Source organism: Tamandua tetradactyla, chromosome 4 (genome assembly GCF_023851605.1).
Source record: "Tamandua tetradactyla isolate mTamTet1 chromosome 4, mTamTet1.pri, whole genome shotgun sequence".
In the NCBI taxonomy this organism is placed as follows: Eukaryota; Metazoa; Chordata; class Mammalia; order Pilosa; family Myrmecophagidae; genus Tamandua; species Tamandua tetradactyla.
Window position 1 is genome coordinate 96,225,581 of NC_135330.1, and position 21,492 is coordinate 96,247,072.

The following is a 21,492-nucleotide window of genomic DNA, read 5'->3' on the forward strand; positions in this document are numbered from 1 at the left end:
ATTATAAATTTGTTGAAGGTGTAAATTTCTGCTTTTTCATCATAATGCACCCATGCCTCTGAACACCCAAAAAACTGAATGATTCCTTCAGTTTGGGCTGATTATGGAATTGATGAAGTTTGGACCCAAGTAACTTGGATAATTCTTCTACCTTGGATGACAGTTATTGCTGTTATCTTAGCCTCTTGGTAACACAGACATCTTAGTCATCTTTGTGTGCCCTTTCTATTCCTGGCATGGTGTTTTGTGCATAATGTGTTTAATTTAACCTAATGATAATGATGGTTACAACATTTATTGAGGGAGGTTATTTCACCCTGCCTAGTGTCTTAATCTTTACTTATTGTAATCTTCACTTAATCCTTATTAAGTGAAGTGGGTTCTGTTTATTCCCATTCTGCACACGAGGAAATAAAGGCTCTAAAAGGTAAAGCAATGCCACACAAGTACCAGTAAGTAGCAGAGTGTTTTGGATCCCAACCACAACGCTGCTGTCTTCCCCTTAAATTGAAGAAGATCTTTAAACTTTTTAATGGGTTCTCTCAAGTTTACATTTTTATGAAAGGTCACGGAGGGAAGTAATAGATAAGTATATTTGAAGTCTCAAATCAGGATTTTTTGCATACTTTTATGATTTACCCTCCCATCTCTAGAGAGCAAATTTGAGCCTCTGAAGCTTGATAAGAACAGTTGTGAAGTTTGTGGATTTTGTTCAAATTGACTTTTTAAAAGCATTTCAACTGCTCTTTTTAAGCTTTCTGAAGAGAATTTTCTGCCAGTGAACACATAATCTTGATAAAGGGTAATTTTGCTCTGCATTTGCAGGGTGTCTCCCCCAAATTCTTACTTCTCTTCTGGTGCCAAGATACCTAACCATCCACTGCCCTTCCTATGACCATAAATATGGTGATATAGCAATAGGGTGGTAGAGAAGACAATCTAGGATGACTTTTCTATTTTTGTAATGTTTTACTTTTGTTTATATTAGCATTGGGGGAAGACCAAATGGATTTAGAAATGTGAACTGTGCCTAAATTATTCAAAAAGAAAGGGGTCCATGTTCAGACAATTTCCTATGGCCATTGTAAAATATGCGAGGTTCTTCTTTTGTTGCTCAGATGTGGCTTCTCTCTCTAAGCAAGCTCCATAGGTGAACTTACAGGCATGTAACTCTTCCTGAAACATGGGACATGTCTCCCAGGGATGAGCCTAGCCCTGGCATCAAGGGACTGATAACCTTTTTGACCAAAAGGGGGAAGAGAAATAAAGGTTCAGTGGCTGAGAGATTTCAAATAGAGTCGAGAGGTCATTCTGGAGGTTATTCTTATGCAGTGTATTGATACCCCTTTTTAGTTTTTGGTATATTGAAGTAGCTAGAGGGAATACCTGAAACTGTTGTAATCCAGTAGGCTCAGTTCTTGAAGATAATTGAATAACTATAGAGCTTTTAAAACCTTGTGACTGACATACCCTTTATCCAGTGTATGGACAGATGAGTAAAAAAAAAAAAGACAAAAAATAAATATATAATAGGGAGTGGGGGGTATGGGATGTTTTGGGTGTTCTCTTTTGCTTTTTTTAGTGGAGTAATCAAAATGTTCAAAAATTGATTATGATGATGAGTGCACAGCTCTATGATGGTACTGTGAACCACTGATTGTATGCTTTGGATAATTATATGGTATGTGAATATAAAATATTTCTCAATAAAATTGCATTAAAAATATGCTAGGGTCAGTCATAGAAACAAAAACTGGTGAAAGAATATGGGTGATCTCTGAAATCCTGATCACTAGAGTATGCTTTTCTGGAAGACTGGTGTTTTAGTTTCCTAGGCTACTTAAAGCAATACCATGAAATGTGTTGACTTAAACAATGGGAATTTATTCACTTACAACTGAGGCCAGGAAAATGTCCAAATCAGGCATCATCAAGGCGATGCTTTCTTCCTGAAGACCATATGCTAGAGATCCTTGGCTCCTCTGCCACATTGCAAGGTACATGGCCACTGCTGCTGGTCTCTCCTTTCTTTTCTGAATTTCATTGATCTCAGCTTCTTGCATCCATGACTTTTTTCCTCTCTCTGTATACATTCTTTTTATAAAGGACTCCAATAGTAGGATTAAGACCCATTTTGAATGATGTAGGTCACACCTTAACTGAAGTAGGCTCATCAAATGGTCCTCCTTACAATGGGTTTACACCCACTGAAATGGATTAGTTTAAGAACATATTTTTCTGGGGTGCACAGGACTTCAGGCCACTGCAACTGGTGTTGTGTTTTTCTTTAGGATAATTTTTTTTAATTGTGGTAACATATAATAGAATTTCCCATTTAGCCATTTTTAAGTGTATACTTGGTATTACTGATATTTTTAAAGAATAATTTTACATGCAGGTTTATTTTTAAGGAGAACAGACAAATATTTGAACTTGGTTGGTTAAAGGAAGATAGGCTGTTCATTTTGACACAACAGAAATGTATTAGGTATATTAAATGAAGAAAATAACCCTGAGTTAATTTTTATGTTTTCTTAAGTGAATATTGGCTCTAGTAGACTTTTTTGTGTTTTTTATAAACAAGCAATCCTTCTGTGGGGCTCAATTTTGGACCTCTTGGAAGCACTGCAACCCCAGCAACTGCATCAGCTCCCTCAGGTGGTTTTGGAACTGGGATTTTTGGATCTAAATCTGCCACTAGATTCACTCTAGGAGGGACAAATACAGGTAAGAAAGATTGTTGCATTTTCAGGGAGTAGACTTGGAATATTTGTTCTTTTTCAGGTTCCGTCCTACATTTCTTCGCTTTACAAAGTTGTCTCTGTAAAGAATCAGGGTGGAAGTCCTAAAAAGTGGTAAATACTAAGATCAGAATAAATACAGAGATTTGGAATTAAGGCTCAGTCATAGGCTATGATCTAGTAAATGTAAAGAAGGGGAAAAAATCCTATAAGCATGTGTTGATATCTTCTTTCAAGTTTAATGAATTAAGATAAACTTAAAATTTTATATTACATTACATAATGCACTGTTTTATTTTAGTGAAGATAGTTTTCTAAGTCATTTATCAATTTGAAACATTAAATTCACAGTTGGGACAGTGAGCATTGTTTTGTTACAACATTATAACTTGCTTTAGATTTTTTTATTAAAACTATTCTCTCAATAGAAAAGGACAAGAAGGTTCCTCGTAAATATTTCAATAAAAAAATACCTATCAATATGTTTGTTATTCTAAGCTAAAAACATTTCACTAGAAATGATCATTTAAAAATTTTGTTTCCTTATCTTTACTCTATATATCCTTAGAGCCTCATGGTCTATGTTAATCACCTTTCCCTTTGACTGCCACACATTTCATGACCACACATAGAAGATAAATGGCCTATAAAAGTAACTATGAGCAGACCAGCCAGTCAGCCTTCAGACTGTTCTGTGTTCCTGTGTTTTGCTCAGGCTGTCTTTATTCCTTCATGCCTAATTTTATTATAAGCAATAGTTTGCATTTTACAAGTCTTATTTCTTCATTAATCAAATTACATATATATAGCATATAGTATAAGAACCAATGCTGTAGGCAAAATGCTTGTGTTACTTAGTGGTTATGGTGGAAGATACTGTGGTCTTATTAGAAGTATCTTCTAATAAGAATCCCTGAGGTTGATTCTAAGTCTTTCTTTTATGACAAATAAACCCAAAGACTGCCATCTTCCATTGATGATTACACTTTTATTTCTCTTTTTGTCCTCAGGAATAGCAACAGCTATAACTACAGTATTAACTCTGGGTAAGAACTTGAGGCAGGCCCCAGATCTGTTGCTCTCTAATAATTTAAACTAGTTGATTGACCTTTCTACTCTCCTTTTTCCAATATCTCACAAAGTTGGAGTATATAGGAGAAAACTTGTAAGGAACTGAATATAAATAATGGATACTGAATTATCAGAGAACCTTCTAATATTTGAATAGTTTAAGAAATTAGTGACTTTATATGATTTCCTTTTATAATTTGGAAAAAAAATTTAAATACCAAAATGATTTTAATGTGGAAATCTATTTCACATTACTTTTCCCAATCATTTCTGAATCCTTTTAGAGGAAAAAGCACAAAACTAGAAATCAGAAGTCTTGGAATTAAGCACTGGTTGTATCTGCAAATAGTTGTGAGGTCTAAGATAGTCATGTAATTTCTGGGAATTTTTAGTTATCACATGAGGGTATTAGACTAGAAAGTTTTAGATTCCCTTCCAGGTCACAAACTTGATTCTCTATAGTATACTGAGGGGGATGTAAATAATAAGGGTTGCAGTCTTTCCTAAAATTTGGATGGCAGTAAATTATGTGAAAGGAAATAAGGAATAAAGGAAATTGAGAAGCCTTTTAAATTTAAATTAAATTAAGAAGTGGCTATTTTCTTCATTTGGGTGCTACTTGCCTGTTTTCAGTAGAATGCACAGCATATCTCTTTACTGCCTGGACAGGATTGGCTACAAGAGCAAACAGTATGGTTCCCTTGTTGTAGAACCCATACATGATTTCAAAGTACTGTATTCTGACAGCAGTTTCCAGTTGTAGGAAAGGCAGTTCAGGAGCATAATATAATATCTGGCTAAGCCAAAATGCTGCTCATCAATACACTTCTTCATTTAATATTTTTGAGCAACTCCTTCTTCCTAGCTATGTGGCTTTGGGTAAAGTTATACATCTTCTCTAGGATTCAGATTCCTCAACTGTAAAATAGGAATAATAATGTTAATTAGTATATGAACAAATGCATAGGAAATCCCCAGCATTGTGCCTTGAATAGTCAATATTGGCTGTCGGTGTGGTGTTTCTGGTGGTGTGGTAGCACTGAGGGTGAAATCTGAGCACTGAGTGAACACCATGTGGTGTCTGCCTTGAAGAAATTCAGTCTTCTGAGGTGAAGGGGACAAGCATGTATCTTAATATGTTCATCTGTCTCTGTAAATGCTCTAACCAGTGTATGAAAGGCATTTTGGAAGACAGAGGAAGAACAGAGTTGGAGTTTATTTTATGGGCAGGAAACCTTAATCCAGGTAGAGAAGTGCAAAGGCCCAATCTTAAAAGGGCCCGGGAATATATGAAAAATGTTTTTTACTTGGAGCTTAGGATTCATAGGTCAGAATGGTAGGGAGACCTGACATTTTAGGAGCAGGTTGGGACCATATACTAAAGAGAAGTTATATGCTAAGCCTTTAGCCTTTATTTTAGAGAAACTCTGTGCCTAATGGAAAATTTAAATCAGAAGGAATCACCAGGATGTTTGTTCTCCCTTTTTCTTTTTTTTATGGTAACAGATAATTCCAAGGATAGATTAGAAGTTGGAAGAAACTAAGTAACAAATTAGGAGATTATTGTAATATATCTTAAGGGAAAGCTGACTTGCACTTAGGTTTTTTTGCCTGAAATCCAGGGCTAGTTCTGACATAGCATTGACAGACTTCATAACTAATGGAATGTAAGGGAGGGAAGCGATGTCAAGGATGGTTATGCTTTCTGGCTTGAGGAATCAGGTTTACCAAGATAGGGAATTTAGGAAATGTTTTTATGAGGAGAGCTGTGAGTTCAGCTGTGGACATGTTGGGGTCCAAAGGGTCATTAAGGGAGAAATAACCTAATGGGAACTCAGGAAGCTATGGATTTAGATTGTACCTAAAGCTGAAATTCTAAAAGTGGGTAAGGTCATTCAGGAAGTAATGGAGCAGGGATGCAGTCCTAGGGAGCATCATTTAAGAGGTCAACAAAGGAAGATCTATAAAAGATGACTGAAAAGGAGATGCAAAGAAGAATAGAAAAAGCAATGGGAGTTAACAGAAACATGGAGATTGAAAAGGAAGAGAATTTTAAAGTATAGAGAATATTTAAATAGTCTTGGAGAAGAGGGCTCATTCTTCTGTGAGGCTACAGGGGGAAGGAAGAAGGATAAACACTGTTCTAAATAAATCTAGAGATGGAGTTGAAATTGGCTTGCAATATTATGTTGGCTGGACACTCCTTTGCTTTTCTTAACCCACAGGGCCATCTTTTCACTATTTTCTATGATTTGGTCTCAACTCACATATGTACACCTCGTTCTACCTAAAAAATGTCGGATTCTCATTGAGACTGGGATAATACATATACTCTTAAGGTAAAATGAGATTTTTTTTCTTTAAAACAGGAACACCAGCCACCACATCTGCATCTACAACAGGTTTCAGTCTAGGATTCAGTAAACCTGCAGTGTCTGCCACACCATTTGCTCTACCTATTACTTCTACCTCAGCTAGTGGTATCACTCTTTCATCTGCTCTAACATTGACTCCAGGTGAGACAGAATTGAAAAAATTGTTTAATGGTTATATTTTAATTTTGTTTGATTAATGAATATATATAGTTATCCACATTATATGTAACTTTGATTTGAAAAAAATTTATTTCAGTCATTCAACAATTTTGACTCACTAAACAAAGGACTTTGGAAGAAGCAAAATCAACATTAGGCATTAAAGCAGGAGAGGCCATCTTGGAAGTTGGTCTCTATTTACAGAGCAAAGTAGGAGAGAGATGGAGAGGTGTAAAACCTAAACCTATTAACATCTACTTTGTTTTTAAGGAGCATTTTGGTGATAGGAAAGGATATAGAGTTCACACAAATCTTGCCTTGCTTAGGATTTGAGGAATGAGTGGTCTGGGTTGAAAACTCTTTATTACTGTCTGGAATCAGTTACCTGGTTCCATTCTAGTATTAACTGAAGCCCTTATTTCTGTTACTGGTTTTTCTTCTAAACTATTATTTTTTGTTATTCTTGAGTATCTTTGATTTTTATTTTACTGAGTAATTTTTCTAAAGAATCAATTTTATCATGGAACTCAGGTTTTTTAAAAAAATTATTTGTATTTTTCTACTGTGTTCTTAGAAATAATGTTGCCATTTGAAGGATTGCTATCTCATCTTTTACAGCTTCTACAGGATTAACTCTAAATAATTTGGGCGGATCAACAGCCACAACAACCGCTGCATCAACGGGCATTTCTTTAGGAGGAGCCTTAGCTGGTTTGGGAGGTTCACTTTTCCAGAGTACAAACACAGCAACATCAGGTAATTTATTCTCTAGAAATATTAAATGTTTAGATTTAAATTTACTTTGGCCTTTGGAGCAGATCACTTTGTCTCTTTTTTTTTAACTTTTTTACTGTATAGTATAACATATATACAAAGCAAATAATTATAAAGCAATTGTTTATAAAGCACTCTTCAGCAACTAGTTACAGGACAGATCCCAGAGTTTGTCATGGGCTACCATAAAATCCTCTCAAGCTTTTTCCTTCTAGCTACTCCATAATATAGAAAACTTGAAGGCTTAAATATTTTTTATCACCACAATTAGCTTTTTTCTTTCTTTTTTGTGAAAAATGACATATATACAAAAAGGCAATAGACTTCAAAGCACAGCACAATAAATTGTAGAACATATTTCAGAGTTTGATGTGATGTATAATTCCACAATTGAATAAGGTTTTTACTTACAGCTGCTCTGAGATACTGGAGACTAAAAGAGATATCAATTTAATGATTCAGCAATCATATTCATTTGTTAAATCCTGTCTTCTCTGTATAACTTCACCTTTACCTTTGGTCTTTCTATCCCACACTTTAGAGGTGTTTGGGCTGTGACCATTCTAACTTTTTCTTGTTGGAAGGCTCTATCACTAATAGGGGGTAGGGAGATGAACTATCTGATGTTCTGGAGAGGCTGGGTTCTCTAGGTTTTAGGACTTATCTGGTCTAGGGAGCCATCTGGAGGTTGTAGGTTTCTGGAAAGTTACACTAATGCATGGAACCCTTGTGGAATCTTATATATTGCCCAAGGTGTTCTTTAGGATTGGCTAGAATGATCCTGGTTGGGGTTTGGCAGGTTGTGATAGACTAGCAAGGTCTAACAGAAGCTTGTGTAAGAGCCACCTCCAGAGTAGCCTCTTGACTCTATTTGAAGTCTTTCTGCCACTGATACTTTATTAGTTACACTTCTTTTCCCCCTTTTGGTCAGGATGGAATTGTTGATCCCATGGTGCCAGGTCAAGATTCATCCCTGGGAGTCATCTCCCACATTGCCAGGATGATTTTCACCCCTGGATGTTGTCTCACATGGTGGGGGAAGGCAGTGATTTCACTTGCAGAATTGGGTTTAGAGTAAGGCCACATCTGAGTAATACAAGAGGTCCTCCAGAAGTAACTTTTAGGCATATCTATGGGTAGACTAAGCTTCGCTACCTAAATAAGCTTCACAAGACTAAGCCTCAAGATCAAGGACATGGCCTATTGATTTGGGTGTCCCTATAGTTTGACAGAGTATCAGGGGATTTCCTGATGATAAAGTTTAATAGTTTGATATTTTTTCTCCCATCCCTCAAGGGATTTTGCCAATACTTTTTGAGTATCTGCTTATATACTCTAGGATGTATCCAGGCATTACATTAAGCTATTCAGTATTAAAGGACCTCTTTCTTATTCTGGGTTCCCTGTGTTTCAGTTGTTTGAATGAGGTATACAGATAGGTTAGATTATGTGCTACAGTAAATTTCGTTTCCAGGCCAAACAAACCTTTCTTCCTTTGGTCTCAAAGAATATAGAAATTGTCTTCTTTACCCCTGTGTTCTGAATTACTTTAACCCCAACCTGATCGGCTTTATTCTTACCTTATTTTATATATAAAACAGCCTCTTGAAATCCAGAAATAATAATTACCGCTCCAGACTAAATGTGTCTGCTATAAAAGCTTACAGTCTAGGCCCCTGTTTTCTTGTAAGCATTTTCCAAAGGAATCATACCATTGTTGTTCTTTTGTTTCTGGCTTATTTTGCCTCACAAATGTCCCACACATTCATTCACATCGTCCCTTGCCTTGTGACTTCGTTCCTTTATTGTAGCAGCACAACGTTTGTTTATAAGTATACACTATCATTCGCCAATGTACTTCTCAGTCAGTGCATCCTTCAGTTACCTGCATTCATCAGGGATCATGTTTAGTCCACAGCCCAAAGCTCACAGTCTATCAACACTCTCACTTTTAGATAATTTCATTGTTCCCAAGAGAAAGAAAAGCAATAACACACTCTCGCCAATTAGGAAATCTAAACCTCCTCTTAACTCTTGTACCTCCCCCATTACTTACCTCTCCTGTTGCTGTGATAATGCTGATGTTTTCCTTTTAAACATAGCCAATAGCACGCAATAGCGGTTTTCCCCTGTACCCTAGGCTTAAACACTCTTTGCACACGAATCCTACCTTTGAAAAAGTTCTTATAAGAACTAATTCATATTTCTAGTGTGAATTAGTGGGACACGTAGGTCTGTACAACCCCTTTCAATCCTGTTCATCTTCAATATGGTAATATCACTTATAGACCCATAAGAGAACTGCTTTCATTTGTATTTGTTCCCTTACATTGGAGTTCAACCTCATTAACTAATCATTCACCCATCTCTAGTTTCTGTGTGTCTCTAAGTCCCCTATATTCTGTATTATAAACCTCTAATTTTACCTTTACCTTGGTTATAAAAGAGGAACCATACAAGATCTATCCTTTTGTATCTTATTTCACTCAACATTCTGTCTTCAAGGCTCATCCATCTTGTCATGTACTTCAGGATGTCATTTCTTCTTACTGCTGCATAATATTCCATTGTATGTATATTCCACATTTTGTTAATCTGCTTAGTTGATGGGCATTTGGTTTGTTGGTTTGTTTTCATCTTTTGGTAATTGTGAATAATGCTGCTATGAATATTGGTGTGCAAATGTCTGTGTCATTGCTTTCAGCTCTTCTGGGTGTATACTAAGTAGTACCTTTGCTGGGTCACAGGGCAACTCAATACTTAGTTTCCTAAGGAACTGCCAGTCTTCGATAGAGGCTCCACCATAGTACATATCCACCAGCAGTGCATAAGTGACCCAATTTCTCCACATCCTCTCCAACATTTATAATTTTCTGTTTGTTTAATAGCATCAATTCTTATAGGTGTGAGGTGGTATCTTAAAGTCTTGATCTGCATTTCCCTTATAACCAATGAAAATGAGCAATTTTATCAATGAAATCAGGTTTAAAAAAAGTTACTTGTGTTTTTCTATGGTGTTCTTAGAAATAATGTTGCCATTTGAAGGATTGCTATCTCATCTTTTACTGCTTCTACAGGATTAACTCTAAATAATTTGGGCGGATCAACAGCCACAACAACCGCTGCATCAACGGGCATTTCTTTAGGAGGAGCCTTAGCTGGTTTGGGAGGTTCACTTTTCCAGAGTACAAACACAGCAACATCAGGTAATTTATTCTCTAGAAATATTAAATGTTTAGATTTAAATTTACTTTGGCCTTTTGAACAGAGCACTTTGTCTCTTTAACTTGTATGCTTTTCTTTTAATATGAAAAATGTATTATGAAATGTTTTTCATACATAATTGGACATCTTAGCCATATTTTAGAAATAAAATTTCCTTTCTCAATAATGACCGACTGACTAGATAAGGGAATACTTAAGGTTAAGGTGTAATGGCTATTTGATTTCAGAAGTTTTTTGAGCACCAGTATATATCAAATACTTGGTTGTGTGGAGAGGATGAAAGAATATGCCAATATTTTTTGGTTAAAGAAGCTACAGTACTTTTATTTTATTTTTGGGTGCATGAGCCAGAAATATAGTGATTTTATGTCCCCTTTTCAAATCCTAGATTTAACGGAAGAAATCTAAGTAGGTGGAAGGGCAGAAAATGCATCAGAATAATCAGACTGTTTCATCTGTAGAAATTTGTAGGATTCAAGTTTACATTGATCTTTCACTTATTATTGTCTGACTTTGTAGGTGTTCAAAATGCTTTCTGATTACCAAGCAATAGGTGACCATATATGCCTTTGCAATATGAATATTTAAATATCGCTCACAAAAAATCCTATGAAAGTGAAAAAATGAAATAAAATAGAAAGGATAAACACAGGGTAGTTATACATTCTCTCTACTGAGTTTTTAGGTCAGCCCTAATTTTTCTTACACTCTTGGCTCAATATTCAGTGTTTACTTTATAGTATATATAGTATATTAACTTAAAGGGGCCATTGGTATTTTAATTTAATTATTATAATTGTTGTCATCATGTTTTTGTCACACATCACTAAGATTTGAACCCAGTTTTCAGTTTTCCATGGTCTTAATTTGTACATCCTACTGTTTCCTCTGTTTTTAAAATAGTAACATCTTGTCCAAAAAAAACAATTGTGCCAGCTTGGGATGCATGGACTTACATAAATATAGATTAATCAACACAAGTTGAAATTTTGTTAACTTGATTCATAAGTATACATTAATGATATAGGATTAACTATAGTCTACCCCTAAATCTAGCCCCTGTAATTTCTTTTGGCAATGAGAGGGGGGTTAATTAATGATTTAAAAAACCTTTATAAAAAAAGTTTTAGGAAAGGGACTCCAGAGTATGAAATTTTGATGTTTGTTTAAAACATTCAAGTGACCAGTTCTTTAAAATTTCATTCATAATAATATTTCCTTAATATTATACCAAAATCTTATGAATCTATATTAGATTACTGTTATTATTATTATTATTATTATTATTATTATTATTATTATGGCATGGGTAGGCTCCAGGAATCAAACCTGTGTCTCCAGGATGGCAGGCGAGAATTCTGCCACAGAGCCACATTTGCATTGCTGTATACTAGATTATTTTAAAAGCATGCAATTTGCGAACAGGATTGTAGGGTAAGACATTTTCACTTGAAAATATGCAAACTAAAATGGCTTTTGTAGAGAGGGTTTTTTAAAAATGTTTTTATTGTGAAATATATATTTAAATAAAAGAAAGAAAAAGCAATCATTTTCAAAGTACAGTTCAACAAGTAGTTTGAACAGATTTCAGAGTTGGTTATGGATTATTCTTGCACTATTTCAGATTTTTCCTTCCAGCTGCAGTGATTCAGAGTCATACTTGTTTGTTAAATCCTATTTTGTCTGGTATACCTCCTTCTCCTTTGATCCTTCTCCCAATCTATAGAGATCTTTAGGCAGTGCCCATCCTGACTTTTATGAGAAGGGATGTCAACACTAAGGGATAGGAGGATGTAATTAATTGATAATCTTGGAGAGGCTGGTCCCTCTGGGTTTCAGTATTTATCTGGCCTAGGAACCCTCTGGAAATTACAGGTTTCAAGAAAGCAAACTTAGTGCATGAAACTTTTATAGAGTCTCAGTTCAAGCCCTAGAGTTAAAAAAAAGTGATGTGTGGTGTTTAGCAAAGCATGGCCATTAGCACTATCTAACTGAAGCTTGCCTGAGAGTAGCCTTCATAATTCCTTTTTGACTCTATTTGATCTCTCTGGCCACTTATGCCTTATTTTATTATACTTCTTTTCCTCCTTTTGGTCAAGAAGGTGTTGCTGATTTCATGGTGCCAGAGCCAGACTCATTCCTAGGAGTCATGCCCCATGTTGTCTGGGAAATTTTCAACCTTGAATCATGTCCCACGTTGGGGGAGAATAATGATTTTCCTTGCAGAGTTGGGCTTGGAGAGAGAGGCCACGTATAAGCAACAAAGGAGGTTTCCTGAAAGCAACTCTTAGGCCTCATTATAGGTAGTCTTAGCTTCTGCACTACAGAGGTAAGATTTATAAGGTCAAGCCTCAGAATCAAGGGTTTGGCCTATTTTCTTGGGAGCCTTCCATAGTTGAGAGGGTACCCAGGGTTCCCCAGAGAGTAAAGTTTAATAGCTCCTTTTTTGTTTTCCTTTGGACCCTCAAGGGACTCTAACCAATACTTTAAAATGATCAGTCCACCATTGTCTGAGATATATCCTGGTATTACATTAAGCTAAGCAGAATTAAAGCTGAATTCCCATTCTGGACTCAAGGAGTTTGGGTTGTTTAAATGACCTACCCAGACAGGTTGGTTTAGATTGTGTGCTGAAGGAAATTTAGATTCTGGATATAATAAATCTCTTAGATTTTGGTCTCATACAGTAGGTGAAGGTCTAGTGTAATACACAATCATCTTTCACCTTATATTCTTGTTTCCATTAGTCCCAGCCAGATTGGCTTTGTTTTTATCTGTAATTGAGGCCTGATCTCTTTTTCAGTTACTTTAACTGTTACTGTATATAATAATGCTCTTTCAGGGCTGCAGCACAGGGTGTCACAGAGTTACTCAAAATCCCAGGAAAATACCAATTGATACACATATAACTCAGTGTCTCAGAATCTAGAAATACACTTACAACTTCAGATTAACTTTGACTACTATAAGGGTTTACAGTGTAGGCTCCAATTTTCTTATAAGTATTTTCTAAAAGAGACCTTGGCATATTTGTTTTTTTGTTTCTGGCTTATTTTGCACAACACATCATCCTCAAGGTTTATGCAGTTCGTTGTGTGCCTCTCAACATCCTTCCCTTTTGTAGCCACATCGTATTTCATCATATAAATGTATCACAGTTTGCCATTCTGTTCTCAGTCATTGTACCCTTTGGCTCCCTCCATTTATTGAGCATCATAGATAATGCCAGAAATAAGCAAACTATATCTTAAAAAGTATCCTCAATTGCTTGTACAGTCAGCTGCATTCTGAGTTTTAGACAATTTTCATTGGTCTATAGTGACAGAGAACCAACAAACACAACATCACCAAACATCAAATCAAAACTACCCCCTTATTTCCTCTCCCTCCCACCAATTAAGTTGTCCTAGGTAGTGCTGTGGTTCTGTTAATGTGTTCCTGTTAACTATTGGCCATAGCATGTGTTCTAGTTTGCTAGCTGCCAGAATGAAATATACAAGAAATGGAATGGCTTTTAAAAAGGGCAATTTAATAAGTTGCTCATTTACAGTTCTAAGGCTGAGAAAATGTCCCAATTAAAACAAGTCTATAGAAATGTCCAATCAAAGGCAGCCAGAGAAAGATACCTTGGTTCAAGAAAGCCTATAAAGTTCAAAGTTTCTCTCTCAGTTGGAAGGGCACATGGCGAGCATGGCGTCATCTGCTGACTTTCTCTCCTGGCTTCCTATTTCATGAAGCTCCCAAGGAGGCATTTTCCTTCTTCATCTCCAAAGGTTGCTGGCTTGTGGACTCTGCTTTGTGGTGCTGCAGCATTCTCTGCTCTCTCCAAATCTCCTTCATTCTCCAAAATGTTTCCTCTTTTATAAGACTCCAGAAACTTATAAAGATCCACCTAATCCAGTTTAACAACCACTCTTGATTAAATCGCATCTCCAGGGTGACAATCTGATTACAGTTTCAAACATACTGAACAAGGATTGAACAGGGATTATTTTGCCTTTATGAAATGGGATTTAGATTAAAACATGGCTTTTCTAGGGGGCATACATCCTTTCAAACCAGCACAGCATGCATTTTTAGTTTTCTTCGTATACTCCTCTACTATTGATTCTTTGTCCAATATCAAACTTTTGAAATAGTTCACGTGAGAGCTTTTTGTAAGTGTAGATTTAATCAGTGGGAGACATGGCACTATACATCCCATTTCAATCACATTTGCCTTCAATATGGCAATATTACTTATAACCCCACTAATTGGTTAGCATCACTTCTCTTTGTTTCCTTGCATTTAAGTTCAGTTTTTTTGGGTAGCCTTTCCCTCGTCTCCAGCTTTTGTGTACTTCTAGGTCTGCTATCTTCAATAGTGTAACCTCTGATATTACTTTTACCAGAATCATAATAACAAAATCATACAGTATCTGTCCTTTTGTGTCTGACTTATTTCACATGGTTTTATGTCCTCAGGGTTCATCCACGTTGTCATATACTTTGGGACTTCACTTCATCTTACTGCTGCATAATCTTTTATCCTATGTGTATACTACATTTTGTTCATCTACTTGGCTGTTTTTAGATACTTGGGTTGTTTCCATCTTTTGGCAATTATGAATAGTGCCTCTGTGAAAGTCAGTGTGAAAATGTCTGTTTGTGTCACTGCTTTCAGCTCTTCTGGGTATATACTGAGTATTAGTGTTGCTGGGTCATTGGGCAGCTCAATATTTAGTTTTCTGAAGAATTGCCAAACTGTTTACCGCAGCAGCTGCACTATTATACATTCCACCAACAGTGAATAATTGTTGCAAATTTTCCACATCCTCTCCAACATTTGTAGTTTATGTTTGTTTAATAGTAGCCATTCTTATAGGTGTGAGGTGAGATCTCATTGTTGTCTTGATTTGCATTTCCCTTATGGCTAATGAAAATGAGCATCTATTCATGTGCTTTTTAGCCATTTTTATTTGTTCTTCAGAAAAGTGTCCATATACCTTACCCATTTTATAATTGGGTTGTTCTTTTGTTCTTGAACTGTATAATTTTTTGTGTACACAGCATATCTAGTCTTTATCCAATATGTGGTTTCCAAATATTTTCTCCCATTGAGTTGGCTGCCTCTTCACCTTTTTAACAAAGTCCTTTGATTCGCAGTTGATCTTAAGGAGTTCCCGTTTGTCTGTTTTTGTTTGTTTTGCTGCTTGTGCTTTAAGATGTAAAGTTTAAGAAACTACTTCCTATTACTAGATCTCGAAGATATTTTCTTTCATATTCTTCTCAAAACTATGTTACTGGCTCTTACATTTAGGTCTTTTATTATTTGACTTAATTTTTGTATAGGGTATAAGGTGGGGGGTCCTCTTTTATTCTTTTGGCTATTGATCTCCAATTCTCCCATGCCCATTTATTGAAAAGACTATTCTGCTCCCAGTTCAGTGGATTTGGAGGCCTTATCAAAGATCAGTTGACCAGATAGATTTAGCGGTCTATCTCCATACTCTCGATTCAGTTTCATTGGTTGATAGTCTGTCTTTGTGTCAGTACCATGCTGTTTTGACCTTTGTGGCTTTACAGTAAGCTTTAAAGTAAGAAAGTATCAGTCTTCCCACTTTGCTCTTCTTTTTTAGGATATCTTCAGCTATTCAGGGTCTCTTTCCCTTTCAAGTGTATTTGATAACTAGCTTTTCCAAGTCTTCAAAGTAGGTTTTTGGGATTTTTATAGGTATCAAATTGAATCTGTAGATCAGTTTGGGTAGAATTGGCATCTTAATGACATTCAGCTTTCTGTTCATGAATGTGGAATGTCTTTCCATCTATTTAGGTCATTTTTTAAATTTCTTTTAGCAATGTTTTGTAGTTTTCTGTGTACAAGTCTTTGACATCCTGATTAGGCTTATTCCTAGGTACCTGATTCTTTTGGTTGCTATTTTGAATGGAATTTTTTCCTTAATTTTCTCCTCAGGTCATTACTTGTGTAAAGAAACATAACTGATTTTTCTGCATTGATCTTAGATCCCATCAATTTGCTGAATTTGTTCATTATCTCAGGTAGCTTTGTTGTAGATTTCAAGGGTTTTCTGAGTATAGGATCATATTATCTGCAAATAATTAAAGTTTTACTTCTTCCTTTCTTATTTGAATGTCTTTTATTTCTTCTAATCCTGCCAGGTAGGATTTCTAGTACAATATTGGATAATAGTGGTGACCATGGATATCCTTGTCTCATTCCTGATCTAAGGGGGAATGCTTTCAATCTTTTAGAGAGGGTTTTAATACACATAACAAAAAATAAAAGTTGAATGTCCATATATATTGAATTCATAAATATATCCTGATTCCTTTAATAAGGAAGAATCACACAATCTAAACTATTTATACTATTGAATTCAAGCAGGGCTATCAGTCCTTGTCCAGAACACAGAGGCTTCTTTCTTGTCATATGCTTAAATCAAGTATGTAGAAAATCTGGTATCCAAATCAAGAGCATTTGAATGCTTTGGTCGGTAATGGGACATTTTCATAAAGTGTTTTCAGTGAAATTTGTAAATGATATTTGGCTTATTTGTAGGACTGGGACAGAATGCTCTGGGTGTGGCTTTGGGAACTACTGCATCTACTTCAACTGCAGGCAATGAAGGCCTTGGTGGTGTAGATTTTAGTAGCTCATCAGATAAGAAGGGTAAGTAATATAATTTTATGTTCTAACAGTCATGTTGAAGAAACTTCTAGTTTACTCAAAATTTCAATGTCTGGGAATCATTAGTTATACATTCAGTAGTGAAGTTTTACTTTTAAGTTTGATTGTGTGATCATTAATATATTACAAATTTTGTGTGTGTTATGCATTTAAAATTTTAGTTTAAAAAAGACATATTTGTATGTGCATATGTATTACATGCTGTCTTAAAATGTTTATTAATACATTTTTAAAACTTGGGCTCATAATACATATATTATTTTTGTAACCTGTTCTTCCTCTTGGTACCATAACATGAGTATTATAGTGTCAGTAATTCTTAAAAATATTTTGAGCTGCTTAGTATCAATTTTACGAATGGATATATTGTAATTTGGTCAACCATTGTTCTGTTATTAGCTATTTGTTTCCAGTTTTTTTACTCTGGGAAATTTTGTATTGAGCTTCTTTATATAGAGAGGCAGCATAGTATAGTGGCTATGCATGTCAACTCTGGAGCTAAATTGTCTCGATTCACATACTGACTCAACTACTTACAAGCTCTATGTTCTTATTCAAGTTATTCATCCTCTTTGTGCCTCAGTTTCCTCATCTGTAAAGTGGTTTAAAATGTTGTACCCACTTAATCTTGAAGTTGATTTGAGGACTACTGTTTGTAAAATTGTAGTAGAGCTAAGCATAAATAGTGTTTGCTTTTATTTAAATTTTTTTCCATATCTTTATTTCTATAGGGTAAATATCTAGAAATTGGATCATTGGCTTAAAGAGAGGGATGTTTTAGAGACTATTGTGAAATTGCTTTCAAGAAAGGTTTTTAACACTTTCTATAAAAATTTCACTCTAAAGAATTTATGTTTTATTCTAATACCTCCATCAGTTAGTCTGGGACCTGAAGTATCAGTGTTAGTGACAAGGGGAAAATATGTATCAAGATCCAGAGATGAGAAGGACCTTGGCCCTTTTGAACAGATAGTATCCAATGTGGCTTTAGAATAGGAAGATCAGATTCCAGAGATGAAAATGCCAGATGATGAAAGGTCTTATATTCTATATTGAAAAGTTTTATCATTATACAGAGGACTCTTGGGAGCTGCTAGAGGATTTTGATTGGGGTAGTGTGATATGATGACATCTTTATTTTAAGAAGAATATTCTGACAGCTATGTGGAAAATAGTATACAGGAAGGCAAGAAGGTAAGCTTTTGTATTAGTCCATATATATATATGGACTCATATTTCCATGGAAAACTCATATTTCCATGGAAATCTAGAAACAGGCACACATTTTATGTATACAAGTTTATGTACATGTAAATATTTATAAAATGTAATAAAAGCTGAATATCAAAGAATTAGTAAAATCATGTGCTAGTCAATAGAAAAGGTCATGGAACTACTTGGAAAAAAATAAAATAAAAATTACTATCATTTGTACTATGTTTCATCAAATTTAAAACAACATCTATAGAAGATAGGTTCTGATTTTTAAAATATTAAAATATGAAAGAAAAGGCTTAGAATCAATTAAGTAAAAAATGTGGAAAAATAAATTATAGTCAGATTAAATAGTTAAAGATAAAAATATGTAACCCATGTACAGAGATAAATGGTAAATGAGAAATTGAAAATAAATTACTTCATTTTTATTTTTTTTCACATTTTAACATCTCTGAAATCAAGACATGTTTTGCAGTTATGAGGTAAGGGTCTAATTTTAGACATATACTCGAGAAATATGATACAACCAAAAATTAATACATTTAATATTGAACACTTTTAGAAATCACTAAGAAAATACCTCAGTAGAAAAATGCACAAATAACTTGACTAGACGGTTTACAAAACAAGAAATATACTGGTCCAATGAATAGTTGAAAAATGTTCACTAGTAATGTTGGAAATGTGAGTTAAGATTATAATGAGGGGATATTTTTCATCTCCATGACTGAATAAAGGTTTTAAAAATATGATATCCATTGTTGCTGAGGGTGTGATAAAAAAGTCACTCTTATCTGTGGTAGATGGGAAGGTAAATTGTGACAGTATTTTTAAGTGATTAGTTTGGTGATATGACGGAGGCACCCTCTTTGACCTGTAGATTCTACTTTCAAAAATAGAAATAAAATAGTGCACAAGTATTTGTGGATAAAGACATTAATTGGAGCAGCATTAACGCTGCTGGAATGCAATATACCAGAAATGGATTGGCTTTTATAAAGGGGATTTATTAAGTTACAAGTTACAATTCTAAGGCCATAAAAATGTCCAAATTAAGGCACCAAGAAAGGGCTACTTCTCTTAAAAAAAACCGATCATGTCCAGGTCCCTCTGTCACAGGGTAAGGCTCCTCCCTCTCGTGGCATCTGGTTTCAAATGGCTCTGTCAGCTCCTGTTTCCAGTGGTTTTCTCCCTAAGTGTCCATGGGTCCTCACTTTGCTTCTCTGAGGCAGATTCTGGGTTTTATCTCTTAGCTTAGCATCTCAAAATCTCTGTGTCTTGGCTTCATCTCTCTATGTTCTGGTGTCAGCTCTCCCACCTCCTTTGAGTCCTTTCTAACATCTCTTGGGGAATTTCTTTATTCCCCAAGCATCTGCGTCTCTGCTTCTAGTGTTGGCTCTTTTAAGGACTCCAGTATGCTAATTAACAGCCATTTGAATGGGCAAGGCCACAACTCCATGGAAATTATCTAATCAAAAGGTCACACCTACAATTGGGAGAGTCATGTCTCCATGAAAACAGCCTAATCAAAAGATCCCACCCAAACAATAGGTCTGCCCCCCACACGATGGATTAGGATTTAAGAACTGGTCTTTCTGGGTTACATAAGAGTTTCAAACCAGCACATTCCACCATTGGACCCCAAAAGGACATGCTCTTTCCATATACAGAATGCATTAATTCTATCACAAAAGCCTTAAACCATTTCAGGAGCAATACAAGTACAAAATCAAAACAGTACAAAATCTCATCAAAGTCAGTTACAGACATGATCTGTCCTAAGGTAAAATTCTACTCTGGCTGTGGACCTGTGATGAAACTGCCTAGATACAAAGGATGGCCAGTCATAGGGGCATTTCCATTTCCACGGGGAAAAATTGAAAGGAAAACAGGGGTCAAAGGTCCCAACCAGTTCCTAAAACCTTCAGGACAAATTCCATTAGATTTCAAAGTCTAAAAGTCATTTATAGAATGACATTTCATCCTTGGGCCTTGAGAGAGTCGCAGTCCCACTCTTCAAAATGCTTACAAAGTAGCCCTGTTCTCTCCAAACATTGGGAAGACCACCTTATTCTCGGCCCCACCCTTTCCATGCATCTGGGCAGCACTTGGTCTCTGCCATTTCTGGGGCACCTGGTCAGGCCCTTCAGAACAGTGGAGTGGCAGCTGTTAGACTCTTCCCATTACCCAGGAAATGTACTCACCCTCTCTGAGGTCTAAGGGTGGCAGTGAATCATCAAACCTGCCCTCTGCTTTTGGGGCTAGCTCACCCTCTTCACATGCATGCATGTAACTCCTCGTCTGGCCCGAGATTTCCTGGATCCAAATCTTAGCTTCCATGGCTTTCCCTTTGAAGTCATTTTTCCTTCAGTCATCCCTTTTCTGTCCTTTTTAGTCCATACTGGCAGTGAATTTGTTCATATAGATCTCTCAAGAAACTTTTTTGATTTTCCATGCAGTGTATAGGGATACACCCATCAGACAATAGGACTTTCCATAAATCCTTTTGGGATAATTGCGTTTCCAGTCCTGGCTTTTTCTGAAATGACTGACTGGTTCCATGTTTGGTTAAATCCTCTCATGGAGCAGTAGCCTCTGGGGTCTCACTTTATGGAAGTCCAGAATTTTCCAGACCATCAGTTCCTGGTTTCTTTGTACCCAAGAGTATAGTTCTCAGCTTATCTCTTTCTTGTCACATTTTACCATAAGCTGCAAGAAGCAGCCAGGCTGCATTTTCCACATTTAGTTTGGGAATCTCCTCAACTAGATATCCAAGTTTGTCACCTTCAAATTCTACCTTCCATCTAAAACCAGGACTCAATTTACCAGTTTCTCTGCCACTTTAAAATAAGGGTCACCATTCTTCCAGTTTGCAATGACACAGACATCCTTTTTAAGTTCTCATGGAGGTATTTTTTGAGCCCATATTTCTACCAACAGTCTCTTCAAAGCAATCCAAGTTTTATTATTCACCTCCTCAGTTCTTCCTGAATATTCCCCCTGTCCATGTAAAAAGCTATTTCAACATGTTTGGTATTTGTAAACCACAGCATCCTACTTCTCTGGTACCAAAATGTGTTTCAGTTTACTAAATCTCCAAGAATGCAATATACCAGAAGTTGATTGACTTTTATAAAGGGGATTTATTAAGTTACAAATTCTAAGGCTGTGAAAATATCCAAATTAAGGCACCACAAGAGTATACTTCTCTTAAGAAAGGCCAGTTACATCCAGGTTCCTC

The 21,492-nt window shown here is 35.8% G+C and overlaps 1 protein-coding gene across 5 annotated transcripts in view; it reads left to right on the forward strand.

Annotated features, from left to right (window-relative positions):
* LOC143681195 (nucleoporin p58/p45-like) overlaps positions 1 to 21,480 on the forward strand; it is a 91,532-nt gene extending 70,052 nt beyond the window's left edge. For 3 of the 5 annotated variants that reach the window (XM_077158010.1, XM_077158008.1, XM_077158011.1), the window contains exons 2-7: positions 2,585 to 2,727; positions 6,182 to 6,328; positions 6,965 to 7,102; positions 10,198 to 10,326; positions 16,905 to 17,015; positions 18,110 to 21,480. In XM_077158010.1, coding sequence (XP_077014125.1) covers positions 2,585 to 2,727; positions 6,182 to 6,328; positions 6,965 to 7,102; positions 10,198 to 10,326; positions 16,905 to 17,015; positions 18,110 to 18,159 — 718 coding nt within the window. In that variant the 3' untranslated portion in view covers positions 18,160 to 21,480. Of the gene's footprint in view, positions 1 to 2,584; positions 2,728 to 3,231; positions 3,788 to 6,181; positions 6,329 to 6,964; positions 7,103 to 10,197; positions 10,327 to 16,904; positions 17,016 to 18,093 lie in introns of those variants that run through there. The other 2 variants (XM_077158009.1, XM_077158012.1) reach the window with 2 other exon arrangements.
* The last annotated feature ends 12 nt before the right edge of the window (positions 21,481 to 21,492 follow it).